This window comes from Microcebus murinus, chromosome 18 (genome assembly GCF_040939455.1).
Source record: "Microcebus murinus isolate Inina chromosome 18, M.murinus_Inina_mat1.0, whole genome shotgun sequence".
Classification (NCBI taxonomy): domain Eukaryota; kingdom Metazoa; phylum Chordata; class Mammalia; order Primates; family Cheirogaleidae; genus Microcebus; species Microcebus murinus.
In genome coordinates, this window is record NC_134121.1 from 49,195,284 (window position 1) to 49,215,076 (window position 19,793).

General features: G+C 42.7%; 1 protein-coding gene and 1 long non-coding RNA gene across 3 annotated transcripts in view; one reads left to right on the plus strand and one right to left on the minus strand.

Annotated features, from left to right (window-relative positions):
- The window catches only part of LOC142861965 (uncharacterized), a 51,491-nt gene extending 38,007 nt beyond the window's left edge, over positions 1-13,484 (plus strand). The window contains exon 2 of the long non-coding RNA XR_012913098.1: positions 13,133-13,484. This is a non-coding gene — a long non-coding RNA (uncharacterized LOC142861965). The remainder of the gene's footprint in view (positions 1-13,132) is intronic.
- Positions 1-19,793, minus strand: part of TEX2 (testis expressed 2) — a 108,549-nt gene that overhangs the window by 58,952 nt on the left and 29,804 nt on the right. For both annotated transcript variants that reach the window (XM_012747457.2, XM_012747456.2), the window contains exon 2: positions 2,296-3,967. In XM_012747457.2, the coding sequence (XP_012602911.1) occupies positions 2,296-3,942 (1,647 nt within the window). In that variant the 5' untranslated portion in view covers positions 3,943-3,967. The remainder of the gene's footprint in view (positions 1-2,295; positions 3,968-19,793) is intronic.

The window sequence follows — 19,793 nt, forward strand, 5'->3', positions numbered from 1 at the left end:
GCAGTGTGACTTTGGGCAAGTAACTTAACCTCTCTGGACCTCCATCCTCATAAGCATATACCCTAACTGAAGAGGGTTGTGATGAGAACTGAATTAGATGATATATCCAACACTTAGCTCAGCATGACAGTGTTGGCATTACTGTTTCAGTGATCAAAGCAACCAGACTGTCCCATAACATTAAAATACTATTCCTCTGGCATCCACTCTGTAGTTATTAAACTCTTGACATAGAGCAGTGATGGATCAACACTAAAGATTGGCTGGATTAAAATCAGTATCTTCCCAAGACAAGTAAGTATTCAAATAGGTTTAAACTGAATGCCACAGTAGGTCATTAGGCACTGGAGTAAGCATAAATACCATTTTTCTTTGTGAAAGTTGGCACTAACTTACTTAGAGGGCACGTACTTCAGGCAGCCACAGAACCACTCTATCAAGAAAAGCTTGGCAATCATGCATACTGAGTCACTTTTGCTCCACTTCATATATTAATGCTAAGCTTAAGGGTGTTACATCCTCAAGACTCAACACCAGCTTCTCTTAAAAAAGAAACAATCTCATAACATATTGTCATGTGAAAGCAAAAAAGGGTCAGAATGCAAAATATACAATTCCATTAAATTAAAACAGACAAAAAGAGTGGGTGAGTATGTATGTGATGTATATACTCATATATGCAGAAATTAAAAAAACAAAAAGCTAGGATATATACCAAATCATTAACTATAATTCCCATCCTGTAGTGTGATAAAAAAATAATTGTTTTCTTTGAGTTTCTTGGGTTTTTTAAATTTTCACCATGTATTTATTTTGGGCAAGGAAAAGAGTTTATGAAATTTAAAAAACAAACTATTTTGTACTCTGAAAGAGTTCTTCCCCTTGATTTTTGCAATAAAGAGAGATTATATGCCAGTTTTGGAGCACTCTTATTTAAATAGAGGAGAGGAAAAACCTACTAATTTAACAAAGAAACCAAACAAACTTTGAACTTGAAAATCTGAAGATTAAAATCAATAATTAAGGTTCAAAACTGCTCCAGGGAAACGGAGTTCTCTTTTTTGTACATCTCCTGTAACAAAAGGGCTCCTCCAGACAGGTCTAGGCCTGAATTTTCTGCAGAGACACGTCATGGGAAAAGCAGGAAGAGGGCACACCAGGGATCCAACTCCTAACTCCATTACTTAAGTGGCAAAAGCCCTGGACAAAGACCACCTTTTAGAATCTGTATCTCCTCATGTGTAAAATTGGAAGCATCAAAATCCTATAGGTGATTGTGAAGTTGAATTAGATAACTTTTATTTTTTTTATTTTCTTTTACTTTTTTTTTTTCAGACAGAGTCTCACTCTGTTGCCTGGGCTAGAGTGCCGTGGCATCAGCCTAGCTCACAGCAACCTCAACCTCCTGGGCTCGAGTAATCCTCCTGCCTCAGCCTCCTGAGTAGCTGGGACTACAGGCATGTGCCACCATGCCCAGCTAATTTTTTCTATAGATTTTTAGTTGTATAATTAATTTCTTTCTATTTTTAGTAGAGATGGGGTCTCGCTTGTGCTCAGGCTGGTTTCGAACTCCTGACCTTGAGCGATCCTCCCGCCTCGGCCTCCCAGAGTGCTAGGATTACAGGTGTGAGCCACCGCACCCAGCCTGTGTGCTGTACTTTTATATTGTGAATATTATGAAACATATACAAAAAATTTTAAAATATGCATAAATAAATATAAATAGAAGTTCTAGTATTTTCTTTGTGCACGCTGATGGATTGTCCCAGGCACCCCTCTGAAAGTCCAAAGCCTAACATCTGACATGCACCGAAAGGTGACATCTCTTTCTCTAGGTCCTTCTCCACTGAGCAGAGGAAAAAGAAACACCTGCAGGCCCAACGACCAACTATGTGCCTTCTCTTTCTCCTTCTCTTATCTGGCAATTCCGAGTGTACCTAACTAACCCTTCTCCAGAGTCTCAAGAATATTTAACTCTAATATACTCAGAAATAATGAATCCTCAGCAAGTAGCAAATCCCTGGCAAATTTAGAGACTGACCAAAATAGAAACAGGATGTAACTGTTACTCGCTAGAGCCATGGAGATCTCTGAAACACTACTTGGTAAATCTGCAAAACTTGAGCTAGAATGAGGTTCACCAGATCAGCCTCTTAGGTGCCTGTAGAAGAAAGAAACCCCAAGGTCTTAAAAATACCGCTTGTGCAAAAACCTTTAACCAAAAAACTTGTTAGATCTAAAACAAGGCTGTATGTGAGAGTACGTGTACTAGCCAGTTGCTAGGGAGAGGCTTACCTTTAGTATTTCAGGTTCTTTGATATCCAGAGATCTTGTGTTCCAGTGTTGCAGATTTTTATGTAACTTGCGATATTTATGAGCACTTGGTGGTGTAAAAAACCAAATCATGCAAACCGCAGTCATGAATCCCAGGCCAATTCCCAGAAAGAGTCCACTCACGTAGTGGGGGAGGGGAAGGATGAGGTACGCATAGACACACATCACAAGGAAGCCCAACGTCTTCACTGGTAATTCCGGGTGCTGCACGGCTGAGTCCGCCTCGTCTTCGCTGTCAAGAACCACCGTACCATCGTCCAGGAGCACCTCTGGCTTGAGAGAGATATCTGTTGACTTATCAACTTTACTCTCCCCCTCTATTTCCAAATCAAAGTCCTCAGTGTACAGTTCGCAAAACTCTTCATCTTCTTTGCTCACTAAGGCAGACAAAGAACATTTTTCAAGAACTAGAGAGCTTGTCTTCAGGCCTAAATCCTTCAGACTGCTCCCCTGGGAACTTTTCAGTTCTACCTCTCTTGCGGGCTCATCGGTGGATTTTGGTTGGTCACTTCTGGGGATGTTGGAATCGCTTCCATTGCCGTCCCCCTCGGAGTCACCCTCCTCCTCCTTGATGCTGTAGTTGTTATTGCTTTCCAAGTGCCCGTTCAAGCTGGACAGGTTGGAGAGTTCTGAAGCACTTGAAGATAAGGCTTTGGGCCTATGGCTGCCACTTTCTTCCCCTATAATTTTACTAAGAAGCTGAAAAGGCTCATATATGACTTCTGAAAGGCGTCGTTTAGTGTCTTCAATTTTAGCCTCCATTTCGGGCACTTTAAAAAAGGAGCGAGTATCGGAGGGAGAAGTCAGTGGGGAAGAAGGTGCAGTTTTGGAATCTCCACCTGTGTTTCGAGGCTGCGTGAACTGCTTGAACAGGTGTAAATTCAGTTTGGAGTCAGGTGGCTTGTAGGACACAGTATCTGACTCCTGCCGGGAAGTGTCTGTGGACAGGGACTTGACTAATGTCTTCATCAAGTGCCTGTGCCTTGGGGGATGTGGGGATTCTTTTGGCTCCACCTCAGTTGACAGGGACTTCACAAGGCTCATGAAGGGTTTCGCACTGGAAAGGGCGGAGGTTGAGGCACTGGATGACAGGATAGGAGACTTGGAAGGAGAGGACAATGGAGAAGAAGAACTGGTTTTCTGCTCAGAAAGGGATGACACACTGGGAGAGCTAGCTAGGGGCCCCGATGAAGATGACCCTGGGGACAGAGCCAATGGCACTGTACTTAATACCTGTGCTGCCAGAGGAGGGGACTCCAACAGCTTTACAGTGTTCTCGGAGACGGGCAAAATGGCAGGGGTCTGGGACATGGACAGTTCATCTGCCAGGATGGGCAAGGCAGCAGGGCCAGCAAGGTCATGGCCACCCTGGGGTTCAAAATAGAGGTCTTCCTTGGCTTCGAGCCCTGTTACAATGCTTTGGTCATCCAGCCCTTCCTCAAGGTACTCCCTGAACTCCTCCTCCTCTTCCTCCTCCTCCTCCCCGGATGCCGAGAAGTGAATGGCGATGGTATCTCGGGACACGGACCTCTGCACGTGCACTTTGGGGGCTGATGGTTTTGGCATGTCAATGGTTTTCTCGGCATGGCGACCATTCAGACTTGTCATTGCCGGCTTCACAAGGGCTCAGGCTCTGTGAAAACAGTGAGAGAAGCAGAAGTCAGAGAGTAGTTTCTCTCCACAGGAGACACCACCATTTGCAGACTGGAGCCCAGATGAAGCTCAGTTTAAGTGGTGATTACGCTTTTACTTGGCAGATGTCCACTGTTTTTCACTTCAGTGGGTTTAATGGTTTAACTTTCACTAGATAAGCTCTAGTTAGGCATTCTCTTTTATGAGTAAACTACAGACCAGGATATAAATGCCATACAATCTGTCTTGCTTCACAACACCTGAATAATCATTTCCTTTCTTTTAACTGGCTCATTTTGATCAGTAGTTCTCTGATTTCAACTCTTGAAATATCTAAACAATAGATGTTACCAGCATTACTTCAGAAGTCCAACAGGAAGAAAATGCATTATCCTGGTGATTTTTAGGATCTTGGAACAAAAATTTCACCAGGGGGTTTCTAGCTGTAAAGAGCTAACCCAGGAGGGGCACTGTTTCCACTACAATTGTCACAGCAGTCCTAACGATTATGTGGCTTGGTCTCCCTCCAACACTCACACTATCTTGCCATTGCAAATAAGTAGCAAAGTATCCAAGTGTGAAAATCTGTAAACTCACTGCCACCGGCTATTGGTTTCTTTATTCCCCAAATGGTAGGTACCATGAGGCCAGAGTATTTAGGCAGCCATGAACACATGGCCATGTTTTGGTGCTTCAGGTTAAACCAAACATATTTTAAATTAATCCAAGATTTAAATGGCAGGAAAATGAAGTTATCATTACTGTGACCCACCACCAACCAATAAACCTAATAAGGGCTGTGGTGAGAGACATGGAAGCTATGTTTTCTGTCCTCCTGGAGCTTAGCAGCTAGTAGCTCCTTTCTGGAGCTTGGTTGTAGAGAAGACAAGATGCTTGAAAAGCTGGGCAGCAAAACAAGATGCCAAGCCCACCTGTGACATTCAGTACATTCCATTTCTCCTTATTCACTATGGCCCATTTACTGGGCACCAGGCATCAATGACAGGCCTTACTAGATGGAAATTAACACCATATCCTGGACAGAGACCCTATCAAAAGAGCCAAAACACAAGGTGGACTTCAGGAGTTCTGAGGAGGGTGAGACCAGTAGTGTGGGAGGTGGGACACCCACCCAGTCTTTGGAACTGATGGGTGGGTTGTGCTAGACGGCCATGATCAGGAGAAGGGAATGGACAAGGGCATGAAGATGGCAGGGGCAGGGTGTGTGAGGCTACCTGGATCTACTCTGCTCCTAGGACAGGGGGTGGATATGGGGAGCAGGGGAAGCTACCATGACCAGACAGGCACCGTGGTGCAGTGGAAACAGCACCCACCCTGGGCCCAGGAAATAGGGCTTCTGGTACATGCTCCTTTCCAGCTGACTCTGCCAGACCTTAAACAAGCCATGAGCTCTCTGGATCTTAGTATGTTCATCTGTAAAATGAGGCATCCAGGACAGGAGACTTGGAAAGAGAGGACAACAGAGAGGAAGAACTGGTTTTCTGCTCAGAAAGGGATGACACACTGGGATAGTTAGCGAAGGGACCCGACAAAGACAACCCTGGGGACTTAATACCTGTGCTGCCGGAGCAGGGGACTTTGAACAAGCCATGGCCTCTCTGGGTCTCAGTATCTTCATCTGTACAATGAGGCATCTAGAGCCTTTCCAGATCTAAACTCCTGCATGTTCATGTTTACAGGTGGTTGCACACAACTCAACATAATGCACTTACAAGTAACCTATCAGAGACAATCAACATTATGTTTCTTGCTTATTTCTTTATTTTGAAGAGCTCCTACATTTAAGTCATCTGCCAAATATTCATGTTCAAAATGCCAGTCACTGACCCTACCAACAAGAAAACATATACCTGGGGGTTGGGGTGGAAAACAGTGACCCTGGATCAGGAGAAGGAGGAAATACTCCAACGATGACAAGAATTACAATCCAAGGGCCCAGCCACAACATGGACACATCTGAAGCTATACGTTGTCAGTATAGCTTTCTCTCAAATACTTGAGAGAAATTACTTTCATTCAAACTTACACACAGAGTTTTGCCCATGCTTATTCACGACCCTCAGCCTCTCCTATCTTCCCTGGATCCAGGAAAAGAGAGTAATCTCTATCCACCAACAAAGCAATTGAAATCCAGGAACTGGTGGTAGCTAAAAAAACACAGTCTCGGGGCCAGAACAATCCTTCCCTGTTATCTTTAGGCTAACAGATTTGTAGGCTTAGTAAGAAGAAAAATACCAGAAACAATACATTTTTCATTTAACTGTCACCTAGTTTTATAAGGGTAATTTAAAAAGAAAATTATAGAGGTAATTGTAAAAGAAAGTTTGGTACTTGATAATTCTCAGTAGGCTGAAAAATATACTCATTTAAATTGCTTTAATAATATAAAGGATGATATATAAGACTCTGCTGTTCTGAAGCTGCTTCACTGGTAGCAGTCAGTGACTGCAAGTGAAGGCAATTGTTGGCACAAGGCCAAGTACAAAGTGCACAAGTTTGAGGTTGAATGGAGTGAGTGGTCCTCTGTAGCTGAGCTGGGGATGGCCTGGGAATCCAAGGGCAAAGTCAGACCCAGCCCAGGGCCACAAGGTGAAAACAGCAGTGCATCCAAAAGCCTGTGGTCTTAGCAGCAAGGCCAGGCCCCATGGAACAAAAAGCTGGCATTTGCTCAGAAAGCTAAGTTATTCTTTGTCCAGGGGCCACCGGGGGCCTGCTTGCCCAATCCTCCCCCACACAGTCAGGCTCCCTGACTTGCCTGTTACAGAGACCTCTTTGACCAGACTGTCGCAAGGTCTGTGTCAGCCAAAGAGACCCAAACTAGGCCCCTTGGAGAGCTGGGTGCCAGGCAGCCAGGTGGGTGCCTATCATCGTTACTGTCTTTCCCAGAGTTCAGGCAGTTCAAGTAAATGCCCCTAACCCACATTGACCAAAGCCTGGCTCTCTTCCCCTAGATTTTTACTGAAATAAGCCATGTGAGGCTAGACTGCTAGAGCATCACTACTACTCTTTAAATACAAGACAATCTCTAGGCCTCTGTTTGTTCATCTGCAAAATGAGGAGAGTTAGAACAGATAAACAAAGCCTACTTCTGGGACTAAAACTTCTGGATAATAGAGTGTACTAGAATGAGAGTCCATGGTTTGGCTTCTAGACAACCCATCAAGTAGTCACACTTTCCTCTTCCTGGGGACCACTCCAAGCCCCCTTCTCTCTGGCTGGCTGCCAGGGCCAACAGAGCCAACTCTCCCCAGTCTCAGCCTGGCAGGATAGCTGAGGCCAAGAGGAAAGAGCGCCTGACTGATGCCCAGGGAGATTGCGTGGCTTGTCCAGGGGCATAGCACTGAGTGACCGTGAGAGGACTGTCAGATATGGGCTTCCTGACACTGAGGTCCAGACACCCTTCCGCTGCAGGAGGCTGCCTCTCCAAGTGTGTCACACACGCTCTTTATTCCTTTGTCCAGCCTTTGTACTTGCCCTCTGGGCTCCGTCACAGACAGCTTGCCCAGAGCTAAGACCTTGGTTCTGAAGAGCCAGCATGTGACCAGTCACACTGAGAAATGAAGGGTCTCATTATCCATCTGACAATCTGCCACCATAAAAAATGAGCAGCCTCCTGCCCTCTACTCCTGAAACTCAATTATACCTCAGCTCAAAAAATGAGACAAGCTTTTCTATGGCCCTTGGGAAGTGAAATGCCAAAAAAGGAAATTTCCTCCTCAACAGCCTCTTTTTTCCAAAGCTGCCAGCAGACCAGAAGACCTCAGGTTTTAACACTGACTCCTGTGTCTTGTGAGGGTAGAATCTACAATTCCCGTTGTCACTGTTCCCCTAGGTATGATTTCCTGCCAGAGATGTGCTTAGGCAAAAGTCTGACATGATCAAAGTGGTGCTAAAGATTAATCACATCCAGTCCCAGAAAGGATGGGGGTGGCAGAGGCAACGTGGAAAAACAGCTAGGGTCAGGTGTCTGGGAAGGCAGGCTCCACTATCAGACCCACCATTCTGCCAAACACAACTAACAATTTTTTTTTTTAAATCTTCTGAAAAACTCTGAGACTTTGGCAACTGAGCAAAGAATAATGAGGTGAAAACTAAGGAAAATGGGAACCCAGAGAGATGAGCTCTAGAGAAGCCACCTTGCCCACAAAGCACTGACCAATCCTGGCAAATGGCACTTTCATTTTAATGATCTCATGAGCTGAAATCAACATCCAAGGCTGGTGGAGGTGAAGCACTAACTGAAGACTCTTCCTTAAGGAGCTGGGACCCCAAAGGGATACAGCCCCTATGTATCAGGTGAACGGAAACAAACCAGCCCTCACTTAGGTTGGAGGCCTCAGGTTTGCCTCCTCCGAGAGAACCAGGGAATCTCAACCACAAATGTCCTTCAAGGTGGTCTTGGACCAGGAATACCCCCAGGGGCCTGGCGGAAGCAAACACAAATCCTCTCCCCAGGAATGCACTTTCATCTGAAGCCTCAAGTTATTCCTAGAAATACTTTTTCAAATAAAAGGAACAGCAGGGCACATAATCGAGGGTAACCAAGCAGACAAGGAAGCAAGACTGAGGACCAGCAGAAGTAAAAGATGACAGAAAAACAAAGACTTCAGATAATGGAATTATCAGGCCCAGACCAAAAAACAAGTATGCTTCAAGATGAGTTTACAATATCTACAGGGAGAACTACAGGCAAGCAGACCAGTTTGCAGCCTAAGCATGAGATAAGAAATGCCTATTAGATGAGAGGGTTGGACATGGGGCTGGAAAAAGAGGACAGATGGAAAGAAATGGAAAAGAATGGAATAGGACCAGATAGAAGACTGGAGGACTGAAGAAAACACAAGGCAGAGTTCAGATTGCCTCAAGGCACTACAGACATGAGTCCAGCCTCTGTGAAGGCAGGCAAGGGAGAGGAGGGAGTGTGGCAAGTAGGTAATGCCCCCCAGAAACATCCACATCCTAATCCCTAAAACTGTGACCATGTTACTACCCATGGCAAAAGGGATTTTGCAGATGTGATTAAGTATCTTGAGATGGAAATATTATCCTGGATTACCTGGGTAAGCCCAATGTAATCACAGGGTCCTTAAAAGATGGAAGAGGACAGAAGGCTCAGAGGAGATGTGAAATAGAAGCAGAGGTTAGAGTGACACACAGAAGGGGCAGGTGTCAAGGAGTATGGGCAGCCTATGGAATGGAAAAAATATTTGAAATCATATATCAGGTAAGGGGTTAATATCCAAGATATATAAAGAACTCTACCAACTCAATATAACAAGATAACCTGATTAAAAAATGGGCAAAGCATGTGAATAGACAATTCTCCAAAGAAAATATATGAATGGCCAACAAGTACATGGAAAGATGTTCAACATTACTAATTATTAGGAAAATGCAAATAAAATCACAATGCATTTGACTAGCCTTAAACACACACACACAATGAGACATCAACTCACACCCATGAGGATGGCTACAATTAAAAAAAGGAGGAGGAAAAAAGTGCTGGCAAGGATGTAGAGAAACTGGAACCCTTGTGCACTGGCGGTGAGACTGTAAAATGGTACAACTGTTAAGGAGGATCCTTAAAAAGTTAAAAATAGAACTACCATATAATCCTTCAATCCCACTCCTGGGTATATATCCAAAAGAATTGAAAACAGGGTCTTGAAAAGATATGTGCATACTCATGTTCATAGAAGCATTATTCACAATAGCCAAGAGGTAGAAGCAGCCCAAGTGTCCATCAACACGTGGTATATACCATATAAAAAAATGGAATATTATTCAGCCTTTAAATGGGGGGAAATCCTGTCATATGCTACTATATGGATGAACCGTGAAGACAATATGCTAAGTGAAATAAGCTAGTCCCCAAAAAACAAATACTATATGATTCCACTTATACGAGGTATCTAAAGTAGTCAAATTAGTAGAAACAAAAAGAAGAATGGTATCTGCCAGGGGCTGGTGGTAGAAGGAAATAGGGAATTGTTGTTAATGGATATAGAGTTCAGTTTTGTAAGATGGAAAAGTTCTGGAAATTGGCTGTACAATAATGTGAATACACTATACTTAACACCACTGAACTGCACATTTAAAAATGATTAAGATGGTAAAAATGTGCTATATTGTGTATTTTACCATAATTAAAAATAAAATTAGGCCAGGCATGGTGGCTCATGCCTGTAAATCCCAGCACCTTGAGAGGCCAAGGCAAGAGGATTGCTTAAGGCCAGGAGTTGAAGACCAGCCTGAACAATATAGTGAGACCCAGTCTCTACAAAAGAAATAGAAAAATTAACCAGGCATGGTGGTACATACCTGTAGTCCTAGCTACTTGGGAGTCTGAGGCAGGAGGATAGCTTCAGTCCAGGCATTTGAGGTTGCAGTGAGCTATGACTGGGCCACTGTACTCTAGCCTGGGCTACAGAGTGAGCCCTAACTCAAATAAATAAGTAAAATAAAATTTTAAAAATTTAGCTCCTCAAAACTTTACAATGAAACAATTGCATACTTAGAACTATTTTTCATGCCAAATAAAACAATTTTATTCAAAAACCTTACACTGTTCTTTAGTGTTTACAATATAGTGTGGTTAAGTTCTAAGACAATAAATACAAATATATTTATGTTCCCATACTTTTAGGGGGAAAAAAGCTACTTAGAGCCGTATGCTCTCTGAACATTAGTCAGATATACTTCTGGAAAGCAGGATGTCTCAAACTGTTTTGTCAAGGAGTCTTTCATAAGGTCTTCACCATAATTCTCCATTAAGTTTACTATCCCGATAAAGAAGTTCATCTCTCTCACTAAGAGGGAAAATTCTCTCTCCAGAATTTACATAGGCTATTCTGTCCAGTCTACAAATGAGAAACAAATCAATGGCTTCCATCTAACTTGAACTTGCAAAAAACAAAGGCCTCATACAGGAGCTGAATGCCCTCCTTATCACGGATTCTATGAGCTATGAACATCAGTGGAATCAGAGTGAGAATACCAAACGTCAATGAAGTTTATTTTATTTCTAGTCACCCAAAAAGGTTATCATCACTAATTAGGGCATGAAAAACCAATCAACAATAAATCAGACTGTACAATGAAAAATGAGAACTATTTCAAGGCTAAATGTTGGCGTTTATTAACTCAGAGATAATAACCTCTCTGAATCTGGTTTTTGTTTCTGCTTTTTTCACTTTGGTTTAATTTTCTAATCATAACTCCCTTCCTATCTTCAGCTGTATTTGAAACAATTCAGGCCTGTAGTCCTACAATCAGAGCCATAAAGAGAGAAGACAGTTCCTTCCAGGCCACTTGATTATCACCAACTCATGTGCTTGGTCCTCCCATACTAGGCCAAAATACTAATGTGGCAATTATTATTCTCTCTCTCTCTCTCTCTCTCTCTCTCTCTCTCTCTCCTTTCCTGTCCTTCTTCCTTTCCCCCTTCCCCTTCCCCTTCCCCTCCCTTCTTTTTTTGAGACAGAGTCTCGCTTTGTTGTCCAGGCTAGAGTGAGCGCCATGGCATCAGCCTAGTTCACAGCAACCTCAAACTCCTAGGCTCAAGCGATCCTCCTGCCTCAGCCTCCCGAGTAGCTGATACTATAGGCATGTGCCACCATGCCCGGCTAATTTTTTCTATATGTATTAGTTGGCCAATTAATTTCTTTCTATTTATAGTAGAGACGGGGTCTCGCTCTTGCTCAGGCTGGTTTCAAACTTCTGACCTCAAGCAATCGCCGCCTCGTCCTTCCAGAGTGCTAGGATTACAGGTGTGAGCCACCACGCCCAGCCATTTATTATTTATTTCTAATTCATAAACTAGAGTAGAGGAAGTACTGAAGGAAGGAAGGAGAGATGGGGGAAGAAAGCAATTTTGACTGACAATGGAACCAGCCTCCGGATATAGAGAGAGGATAAATTCAGCAGCTTAAGAGGCAAGCCTGGTTTGTTATGTGCCTCATTTCTCAGGAACATCCCTAATCCATCAAGGTCATTATTAACATTCTTTGTCTTTGTAAAATTCATCCTGTTAGACATTTGCTGCCTCTGAATAAGCTTGCTTTTGGACATTTGATGTATGAGTACCATCTGCTAGGTTAGTCTGTGTCAGTCAATAGTTTCAATCCACAATCTTCTCTTGGCCGAGGAAAAAAGGCAAGCTGCATTCTATTGCAGAGCATGTCTTCACACCTCTTATCTGTGCATTTTTTAATAGGAGTTGGTTTTGTAAAAACGGGGGAAGAGACTGTAAGATTGTATTTTTCTGCCTTGATGCCACAGAGGAAACAGTGAATCTGGTCAAAACCAACCACAGCAGGAAGCTCTGATTTAGTCTAAAAAACCTCTCAAGTACACCTTAATAGCTATCCCTTGATTCATTTAAATTCAGTGAAGCAGCTGAGAATTGCCAGCAGCCATTCTAATCTGTTAATACTCCACATCACAACAAAAATCAATATTGACATCATAGATAATGAACTAGCTGTAGCTTTAGTTTTAACTCAAGAAAAAACAAGACTACTTTCAGCACCGGCAAGAAACTCAGAACTTCTTTCCCATTAGTTACTATTTAATGAGTTCCCAGCCCCACACTCAATGTCTCTTCCAACACTGGAGGGTCCTGTACCACCACCAACACAACACAGGGTTTTTACCACTGAGAAACTAGCCGGCCCATCCCCTTCTGCCACCACTAGGACCTTTTAACCTGTCACAAAGGCGGCCCACTCCGGGAAGAGTGTCACATTCCAGAGGAAAAAGGGGTTCAAAAGCAACACATCAATACAATCAAAATTTTGCATTATAGATTGCTAAATAGTTCCCTTAATAAAATCAAATTCAACTCACAGTAACTCATTTAAAACCAGGTCATGCCTCCAGTACAACCACACAAGGCCTATGGAGGTTTATAAAAGATAACTTGGTGCCATCCACTGGGGGAACTCAAGGAGACAACAGATGGACATCATAAAATGACATCTATATGAGAGCCCCAAAACCTAGGTTAAGTAATGAAAACTCAGGACAGGTATGCCCAAATCAGATGGTGCTAATCAAGTAAAGAAGTCTGGAAATCATCATGTATATGACTCAGAAGAAGTAGAGCAAAGAATACTGCAGATATGAAATACCAGCACATTAGGCCGGGCGCTGTGGCTCACGCCTGTAATCCTAGCTCTTGGGAGGCCGAGGCGGGCGGATTGCTCAAGGTCAGGAGTTCAAAACCAGCCTGAGCAAGAGCGAGACCCCGTCTCTACTATAAAAAATAGAAATAAATTAATTGGCCAACTGATATATATATAAAAAAAAATTAGCCGGGCATGGTGGCGCATGCCTGTAGTCCCAGCTACTCGGGAGGCTGAGGCAGAAGGATCACTCGAGCCCAGGAGTTTGAGGTTGCTGTGAGCGAGGCTGACGCCACGGCACTCACTCTAGCCTGGGCAACAAAGCGAGACTCTGTCTCAAAAAAAAAAAAAAAAAAAAAAAAAAAGAAATACCAGCACATGGAAAAGCACTGGGATGGGACAGGAAACAATTTGGTTAGTTACAACAGAGGGGCTTCATTGGGGGTTGAGGAAGGACAATTTATATTTGAGTTCAGGGGCAGGGAATCAATTGTTCAAAAGTTTTAAAGGCCACATGTTTGAATTTCCATTTAAATCTTAGGAAAGAGAACCACTGTAGGTTCTTGAGAAGTTTAAAACAAAGTGTAAGCATCTTTTCTTCAGGTGAACGAATGGCTGGAAGCCGAGAGAGTGCAGTGCTGAAAGCTGGAGGATAAGGAGAGGTAATGGCTGTGGTCACAAAATAGCACATTTCAAAAGCTGATGCTCCTGGAGTAAAATGTTAACAACTTTTTACATTTGGGAAACTGTATGTTCTGTTCCTTATTCATTTTATTTTTTTAATCATTTTAAAAGTTTGAAATTATGTCCAATTTAAAAACAAAATGAAACAAAAGCAGCATTCCTTAACCACCGTTTGGCTTTGGGTCTGTCATGTATAGCTCCCCTTCCACCCCTGCATTCTCCACCAGTGACAATTATCAAGCAGGGTTGTAGGTAGCAAGAGGAGGGAGCCAAAGTTTTATCATTCCTTAAACTTTTAAACTTTATTTAAAAATAATTATAGACACTGAGGAAGTTGTAAAAGTAGTACAGAGAGGTCCCAGGTACATTTCACTCATCATTCCTTAAATTTTATTTTAACTTTTTTTTCTTATTTTATATATATATTTTCTTTTTTGCAATTCTTTTTCTTTTTTTAAAAATTAAATTACTATTACCAAAGAATTTCCCAGAGAATATTCCTTAAATTTTAAAGGCAAATCTTTAAAGTCAAATTCCAAATGGTTAGGAAATCAGATTTTAACTGCAAACCACTAGGTTCACCCCTGTAAGAAAAATGCATTTCAACTGACAGAGTAAAACTTCCCCTTATAAGAACTTTCAATAGCCTTTCTGAAGGTCTTCAATGGTCAAATTTATGAAAGCATCTTCAACAGATACTTCTGAAGTACATGAACAGGAAATTCACCCAAAAATTCAAATGGCCAATAAACCACCAAACACAAATGCTCAACCTTACTAAAAACAACAAAGAATTGGAAACAAATCAATGAAATAATTTCTGTCACCAAATTCAATGATTATTATATGTGTGATCCTGGCAACAGCACAATGAGATAAGCTGCCTCCTTGAACTAGTGGTTAGAACATAATTATTAAAGACTTTTCTGAAAACCAGTAAAATTAGAAACCAGAAAATCAGTAAAAACTTTCCTGTAGTATAAACAATGAAAACAATTGTGTAGGAGCTACTAAGCACAACAATGTTCATACCCATACACGCACCAGGCTAAAAAGGGGGAAGGGCATTAATGTTAGTTTCCTCCATATAATAATAGGCTTATCAGTAATTTTTATTTCCTACTTTTAGGTATTTCCAAATACTTTTGTCATCTGGAAAAAATATATATGTAAATGCATGTCAATCTTTTAAAATATTAATCATTATCTTTGGAATGTAAAATTGCCCTAGCCTATCCCCCACACCTTTCCCACCAGAAAACTAAGGCATAGAAAGATTCATTTTTATACAATCAGGTCACACTGTATGCATCTAATCTGCTCTTATATTCAAGATTACATAGTGAAGTAATCGGGCATAAAGGTATCATCAAGGCCTTTGGTTTCAGTTCCACCAACATAGTAGCAGTCTGACCCTCAGGCAAATCATTTACCCTAACCAAGCCTCAGTTTCTCCATCTGTAAAACGGAAATGGCAACACTTTTCAGAAGATTAAATGAAACAGCTTACGTAAAGCATTGAGCATGACTCTTGGTACAGAGGAAGTCTTCCTCTACTATTGACTATTCTAGTAACCATTTCTTCAAGTTGGTAAACATTCTTTCATATGTGATTTTTAATAGACATACAGAATGGATATTCCCATAATGCAATCATTTCAACACAGGATACAATTGAGAATTTTTTGTTCTTACAAGTAAGGCTACAATACTGCACATGATGCTACGCAAAAACCTTTGACTGTCTCTCATTATTTCCTTAGGAAATATTTCTAGAAGTGAAATGACAGAGTCAAACAGTATATATAAGTGTCCACTTCAGCTTTAAAAAAACACATAATTTCAAACTCATTATAAAAAACTTCAAAAACAGATGTACAGGAAAAGTGAAATGTTCTCCCCCTCCCCTCAAAATGAACTGTTTTAGACTGTATCTTTCCAGACCTTTTGTATGTGTTTTCTGTGCATATAAAAGGTAATATGCACAAAGCTGGTTTTGTTTTCACTCTTAAATGAGATCATGCTATACATATTTTGCATTTGTTTTTCACTTATTATTTCTTGGATCTCTTCCTATGGCTTACAAATACAGATTGAGGGGTACACACATATACATTTTCTACATAGTATAGATATACCATTGTGTATCTAATCGTACCTTTATTGATAGAAATTTGGAGTTTTTACAGTTTTCACCACTAAAAGCAATGCTGCCTTGACAAACCTATATAAATATTTTTTTTTTATTTTTGAGACAGAGTGTCACTCTGTTGCCCTGAGTAGAGTGCTGTGGCATCATTATAGCTCACAGCAACCTCAAACTCCTGGGCTCAAGCGATCCCCCTGCCTCAGCCTTTCTTTTTAAGTTAGAAACACAACTTTTTATACAGGCATTAGCAGATTTAACCTTGATATAGGGCAGTAAAATATGGTAAGTATAATCTTACATCAGATTTTTATTTATAGGTAATGAATCTGAGGCCCAAAGAAGATAATTTTCAAAAGATCAGGTTTGAGAGATATATGTAAGAGTATGTGTGTGTGTGCGTGTGTGTATGTACGTACATAGAAGAAAGTAGTACAGTGAGAGGAAAAGGACTTGACGGGGAGGAGGTGAGAGAAGGCATGGCGGAAGGTTTCTCCGGGGTCCCACATGAGCTGGCCCTTGCAGACTTGACAAGCTGACCAGCAGAGACGAAGTGGAGAATCCCAAGTGGAGGACAGAGAACGAGAAAAGGAACAGAGGCAAGAAACCCAAGGCCATGTTTAAGACTGCAAGGTCAGGAAATACCGTGCTCCAAGCAGGGGTACAGTCCTAACCTGGCCACCCCACGGTGCCCTCTGAGGAGAACCACTTGCCTACAGGCCCTGAGAGGGAACATGTCCCACCCAACTCCACCACTGTTATGGATCATACCAAGAAAAGATCTGAGCTAAGGACAGCGGGGTGATGAGGTAACTTAGTCCAGAAGCTCCACCCACGTGTGAGGTTCTGACGCTGGCTCAGTCAGTAGTAGAATCAGTCCCTGAAAACACAGACCAAGTGAGGCCACAGTCTGTACCAGGAGCTCCTAGAAGAACCAGGACCTTCAAATGACAGTAACAGAGCTTCCCACTTGACCTTCCTGAGCCTGGAGTGGTTCTTCTGTAAACTGAGGAAGCCCTCCTCCACTGTCTTCAAAGAATTTTCCACAAGGCTCTAAATTCTACCAGTCTGTGATTCAATGATTCAATTTCCATGGAATCAAACATACTTAAGAGTCCTACTTTTCCATTTTGTAGCAGAGAAATTCTTGGCAACTGCGAAAGTCAAGCAAAGGAAACCAGAGTGCACTTCAGCTGACTAATGTGCCTAAGGCAGTTAAGTCACAATATTTTTCAAATAATATTGAAACAGCTCATCTCACATTAACAAATACTTTTAGACCTCCAAACTCATCTTGCTTAGCCCAGCTATAGAAACATCCCTTCTGTGTTCTGCTCGTAGGTGAGAGCTGCCGAGTCCAGGAGGAACGAGACGAAGAGACGCAGCGCCATGTGTGCAGAGGCACTGAGGATGGGCGTCTACCTAGCCTCCTCCAGCACTGCCCACCCCCACTGCCAAACCACACAAAAGGAGGCCCTTCCCAGGCTGCCCTGCTCTGGCTGTGATGGGGCAGAGCACCCATCAGGTTTGCCACCCAGCACTTCAGTCACTCTCACTCTGCACAAACGTCACTCCAAGCACAGCCTCTCAGCTTTAGCCCTTCATGAGTCCAAACTATACCACCTCCACATCCCTCCAACCCCAGACATCTGCAGCCCCACCTCCCAGCCTGAGTCACTCCCACCACCTTCACCTCTACCTCTGCTGGGTAGGGCTGTGGGAGGTGGGTGGGTAGGGGCTGCTGCAGACCCCAGCCAGGTGGTGGCTGCAGATGTAGACCTGGTCCACGTTGTTCAACCCCACACTTGATGTTTCCAGGATATTCCTGAATTATCTCTGATATCCTAGTTAGATTCCCCACTGGTGTGATTCCAGGCCTTGTCTCTCATACAGGCCTCCAATTTCATCTCCCTCCTTTCTCCCTGTCAGAAAATGGCCTTGACCCTAAGTGACTGGGAAGGCAGTAGGAATTGCCATCTTGTCTCCTATACCCATCCAGATACGCCTATCATTATTCCCATCCTTCCGTTAGAAACTTTTCCATCCACTCCTCTCTATTCCCTACCCTCTGACCCTGCCCAGGTCCAAACAGGTCTAATTCTAAATTCTAAATCCACCTGTCCCCTTGTTCCTGCCCATTCTAACCCCACTCCACACTGATTCACTCTCATCCATCATGGGACTGCTGCTCTTCCAACCACCTTGGCCCCCAACCCAAATGGTCATCTCCGATGTTCTTTTCTTATTTATCCTCCAAACCTCTTTAGTTATGATGCTGGGACCCTAGAATAAGGGGATATGTCTACATTCCAGAAAAAGACAATTCTAGAGAACAGAAAGCCAAAGTCCCAGTGGATAAAACCCAGACACTTCTTATCCATCTGCCTCAACAGAACTTCTGGAGTGTGAACTCTAATTTTCAAACCAGCCCAAGGACTTGAGTCTGCTTTGATTCACGTGTGAAATTTTCTCATTTAACAGAAGCAAGACCCTGGAAAAGTACAACTGACCCAGACACACAGAAGCCCAGGTAGCAGTCAGAGAAAATGCTTCCACCCAGAACCACTCCATGTAGTAGCAGAGTGGTCACAAAGCCCTGGGATACAAGAGTGTCCTGGGAACAGCTAAAGATCTACTCTCAGTTATGAGGAGCCGATTCAATGACTTCCAAGCAGCATCATGGAAGAAGGCATCAAGCAGAACATGGGAAAATTAAAAATTTATCCAGACGATAGAGCAAGGCATACAGTACCTTCTAATTAGCATGCATAGGAACTTGGTCACTCACCAGTGGAAGTTAAATTCCAAGGTCAGGGTACAAAGTAAGTTACCCACAGCCAAATTATCCCTGAGAATCTCTTGAGTCTCCCACAAAGCACCATATACATGCTTCTGGCAACCCTGTATAGTCACTGTTGTGCCTATCCAAGTTCTAAAAACTTCGAGGCCAACTAAAGGACAGAACCAAAAGGGAGACTAAATGCAAGCTGGCCATTCACACCACTCACTCAGCCCTAGGAAGACCAACAAATCCCTCCCACGAATGGGATGGTCTGTGGGGCTCCTGATTGCCCACAGTATCTGTTCCATCTTGTTTTAGTATTAAACTTCTATAACTTTAATATATATTAATAAACGTGTTTGTTGTGATGAGTAAGATGGAAGATGGTTAGATTTCTGAAGTGAGGTGAGAATTGAATGGGCCCCATGGTGCAACACTACTGCACAGAAAATCTAGTTAAGAACTCAAACTCTGGCCGGGCGCGGTGGCTCACGCCTGTAATCCTAGCACTCTGGGAGGCCGAGGCGGGTGGATTGCTCGAGGTCAGGAGTTCGAAATCAGCCTGAGCAAGAGCAAGACCCCGTCTCTACCATAAATAGAAAGAAATTAATTGGCCAACTAATATATATATAGAAAAAATTAGCCGGGCATGGTGGCGCATGCCTGTAGTCCCAGCTAGTCGGGAGGCTGAGGCAGCAGGACTGCTTGAGCCCAGGAGTTTGAGATTGCTGTGAGCTAGGCTGACGCCACAGCACTCACTCTAGCCTGGGCAACAAAGCGAGACTCTGTCTCAAAAATAAATAAATAAATAAATAACTCAAACTCTGAAATTAAACAGACCCAGCTTTAGATCCCAGTTCCACCTCTTATCAGCGTGTGACCCTGGACAAATAACTGCAAAAAGCCTCTTTTTCCTCACCTATAAAATAAGGGTAATGGTGCCTACCTAACAGGGACTACTGGAAGAATTAAGAAATAATACTTAACATATGTAAGCTTTTATTTTTATCAGTATCCACAGCAGGAACGAGCACATCTTTTTTTATCAATGCCAAGTTGGGCAGGG